Genomic DNA, 3,930 nt, shown 5'->3' with positions numbered 1-3,930 from the left:
TTCAGCCCGACCTCCTTCAAATGGGTTGTGGCGTCAGCCAAAGCCTTGGTCTCCAATGACAGCTGGTTCAGCGGAGCCCGGGACCCAACTTCTGTGGGTGTTCGTTCACGAAGACGGGCAGGTTGTCTCCAAACCCAAAAACATAGAACCAAGGCTTATGACATTCCTAACAAATTTTGGGAGGTCCGTGGCAAAGAGCTTGGTGTTGGGGTGGAGCTGCAAGATAGCTCCCCCGAGGTCGCACACGACATCCTCGTCCGTCTGTACGTAAACTCGAAAGAAGTACCAGAACAGCTCAAAGTGAGGAGCCATTCCGAGGAAACATTCACAGAAAGTAATGAAATTGGCTGTGTGGAGGACTCCGTTAGGCGGAATATGATGCAGTTGGTAGCCACAGAAGCGGAGCAGCCCATGCACGAACCTGTGGAGGGGAAAGCCGAGCCCCCTCCCAAAATACTCCAGGTGGATCACATGCTCACTAGCATGGGGACGTCAGTGGGGCCTCGCGTTCCGAAAGGCGGCGCTCCAGACCCGCTGGTCGTTTATCTCCGCCTTTCACGGTGGCCCTCTTACGTTTCTTGTTAACCCCGGCAGCGGGCAGGTCCTGCTGGGGTCGCAAGCTCTTCCCTCGCTCTGTTCGTGGCCATAACAGCAAGGACTGCGCGGGCAAACTACGAAGGACTGGCAGCGAACGAGGAGCAAAAGCTAATAGCAAATTTCTTTCCTTTGGCTTCTCTCATGAATCTCAAACGTGTCAACATTGATGAAACAGGCTATATATGTAGTAACTGGTTTCTGCGAAACGAATTTACGTACGATGGGCTTCGAAAGAATGAAGACTGATTTAGATCCATCCTCTGAAAGCACAGAAAGTATGCTTTTGAGCTGTTTCTCCACCCACCTCTGAACTTTTTCTCCACCCACCTCTGAACTGTTTCAATTACTCATATGATCAGATTCCTACAAATATTCATGTAAAATACATCCTAACAGGACATTATCATTAATATCCATATGTTCCAATAAACTAGTAGCCATCTTAATCTATATCAACTAAGTCAAATGATTTGATTGCACCACAATATCTCCATACTACAACACCAACACAGTAACATCATGTCAACACGCCATACATGCTCTTTTGTGAGGCTTCTGCCCTACAAGGTACTACGGTCAGGTCCTACTGTACATCAGCTGGGAAGCTAAAGTCATCCAAAACCTAGAGTAGACTAACAATTTCCCACCAATGGGAAGAACATATATTCTAGCCTTGTAGCTTGATACATGTACATCTTCTGGTGAAACTACATCCTGAAATCCATGACGCAGACAGTATTGTTGGAGAAGCAAGCTGCTATCTTGCTGCCTTCTTTGTTCCAGCACACTTCGAAAATGCCACCGCTCCCTCTGAAGGTCTTCAGGATCCTGCCTTCTTTGACGGACCATATATGTAGGCTTTGATCCAGCGACCCACTAGCCAGGTACTCGCCATCAGGGCTAAAGGCCACAGAATAAACTGGCTGCCTGTAATCATTCGTAAATTGACGAGAGCTTAGCATTCTATGTGTGACACAGTAAGTCACGATAATTTTCTTCCCTTAGTATCAGTACCTATGGCCAGCCAAGCTGTACAGAAGGTGTCCTTGCTCAACTTCCCATAGCTTGATAGATGAATCAAACGATGCGCTGCATATAAAACAAAATAGTCCATCATTGCTGATAAACACAAGCAACCTGGCGGGGTAGCAAAATCGTCCTCAGAAGCAAGGAACCTAATGCAGATACCGACTATCTTGTACACAAGGGATAAACAAAGCTATCAAACAGAGACTAAACCCACTGAATGGTGAACTAGGAGTTTGTACCGAAATAAACATTGACCAAGAACTTACCTACAACACGAGTTGACGCTGAAATAATATCACCTTGGACTATAAACATGTTCCGTACAAATCATGATTTGGCATGAGCTAATTTGTTACTGCTGGCTATCCAATTACAAGATGATATGTTCTCGCTGAAGCGAGGCCTAGTGTGCCATATATCATACAAAGGAAGCATTAATACTGGATTACAGTAGACGCTGAGAACGACTAATCACCCAATACACTACCCATCGATAATTTCCAAAATTGTAGTGGATATCATTGCAGGTAGGAGAGACCGAACTTACTGAACAACCACTTTGCAGTGTACTGCAAATATCAAGTTTCCTAGGATATACTACCTCTGTTCCAAAATACATGATGTCCCAGAAAATGTTCAGTCAAACTTTACAATCTTTGACCACTGATTAACAGACTAAATGAATTTGTTAGACAGAAATTGTAACGCAAGATTTTTCGTTAAAAATATTTTTACAATGTTTAATTTTATTATTACTAATTCATGCAGGATTAACTGCTCAAGGTTACTCACTGAAGGCTGCACATAATTCCAACGTCAGGAATACATGTTAGAACAGGTCGGTCAGTTGACCCAACAGTCAACTGTCAGAATGAAAATACAAAGGCATTATTTGTCTTTAAAGGCTCTGGAGCTAATGCCCAAATTATACCTTGCCAAAAGCAGCTGTTGATTGGGATTATTTGTTCCTGGACCTGTGGGGCTCCATCTAATAGTGTATATTTCCTGCAAAAAGACAGTTGAGCAGATAAGAGAGAAAGTTAGAAAACTCAAGGGATCAAGCAAGAATAACGATTATTTGACAAACCTTGGTATGCTCTTTAAAATCATATACACATTTGTCCTGCTTCACACTCCATATCTGACAAAGGAAAAAGGAAAAGGAACGCTTCATTACGAAAAAAAGACAAAGCACCTGCGCATGGTCAGCTTCTGTGAAGTGTGAACAAATATAGCAACTTGAGCCACACAAAAAGCATGTCCACATGAGTGGCTACTGTGAATCCATATGGTTACATAAACCACCTATAATTACAATGAGAAATGTATATTGAATTGCAGTGAGGCATCTGGTGCAAAAGCACAACTCAATGCATAATGCGAATTTCCGATCCGGGCATTATTTTCTTTTCTGTTATGTGAATGTCATCTGCCATCCTGGCGCCTGTCATTTATGACTCTATGGCCCTATAAGACTAGCCACAGTGGGAGTAACTTCAGCAGTAACATCGAGTCCAACTCAGCAAATTTGCTTATGTGGCAATGAGTTAATGAGGAGAGAGGTAGTTATAGTAACTTAGCTAGTTACTGTAGCATCACATGTCCCAGTACAATATGAGTCTATAACATCATAAATGAAGCTTTGCATGTTACTACCCACTATGAAGGTAGTAACATAGTCTAGGGACATGTGTATGTTACTAGTGTATGTTACTCACCATTGTGGCTAGTCTAATTTTGAACTTTCAGACTTAAATTATGTTTCTCATTTATTGCCTGTTATTGTGGAGCGATTAGAACTTGATTTTTTAAAACAATAAGCAGATAGAATCATTTGAGACATCAGCAACAGAAAATAAGAATTATTTAGGTTAACTAACAAAATATTCTGTACTGGTAAACCAGGTTGTGTTTTTTCATTACACACGGTGTACAACTGGTGCCATGTATATACTGAGAAAATGCTTAGCTTTACTCGGCAAAAACCATATAATCACAACAGGTCATCAAATTACAACTTTAGAGAGTGAAATGCACCTACAACCATTAAACTAGTGGTACAATTTGGTCTCTTAACTCGGAAAATGCTCACCTGGGTCAACAAACTTATTTATGCGCTGCGCTGCACATACGGTCCTACTCCCTCCATATCTTCGTGTATTAGTTTTATCTAAAGTCAAAACTTCATAAAGTTTGACCAATTTTATGTTTAAAAATATCAACATAAGTTTTTTGAGAAAGTGGGAGCAAAAAAAGAGGGTCCTGTATCCCCCGCTGACATGGCATGTATCTGACAGCCCGGTC

At 41.9% G+C, this 3,930-nt stretch overlaps 1 protein-coding gene across 2 annotated transcripts in view; it reads right to left on the bottom strand.

Moving 5' to 3' along the window:
- Positions 1–973: 973 nt before the first annotated feature.
- LOC119363613 (WD40 repeat-containing protein HOS15-like) overlaps positions 974–3,930 on the bottom strand; it is an 18,257-nt gene continuing 15,300 nt past the window's right edge. For both annotated transcript variants that reach the window (XM_037628993.1, XM_037628995.1), the window contains exons 11-14: positions 2,714–2,767; positions 2,558–2,631; positions 1,612–1,686; positions 974–1,524 (exon numbers count right to left, since the gene is read on the bottom strand). In XM_037628993.1, the coding sequence (XP_037484890.1) occupies positions 1,305–1,524; positions 1,612–1,686; positions 2,558–2,631; positions 2,714–2,767 (423 nt within the window). In that variant the 3' untranslated portion in view covers positions 974–1,304. The remainder of the gene's footprint in view (positions 1,525–1,611; positions 1,687–2,557; positions 2,632–2,713; positions 2,768–3,930) is intronic.

The sequence above is a fragment of the Triticum dicoccoides genome, chromosome 2B (assembly GCF_002162155.2).
Source record: "Triticum dicoccoides isolate Atlit2015 ecotype Zavitan chromosome 2B, WEW_v2.0, whole genome shotgun sequence".
NCBI classification, from domain to species: Eukaryota; Viridiplantae; Streptophyta; class Magnoliopsida; order Poales; family Poaceae; genus Triticum; species Triticum dicoccoides.
The sequence above is the reverse complement of the archived record's forward strand: the minus strand, read 5'-3'. Positions and strand labels throughout refer to the sequence as shown.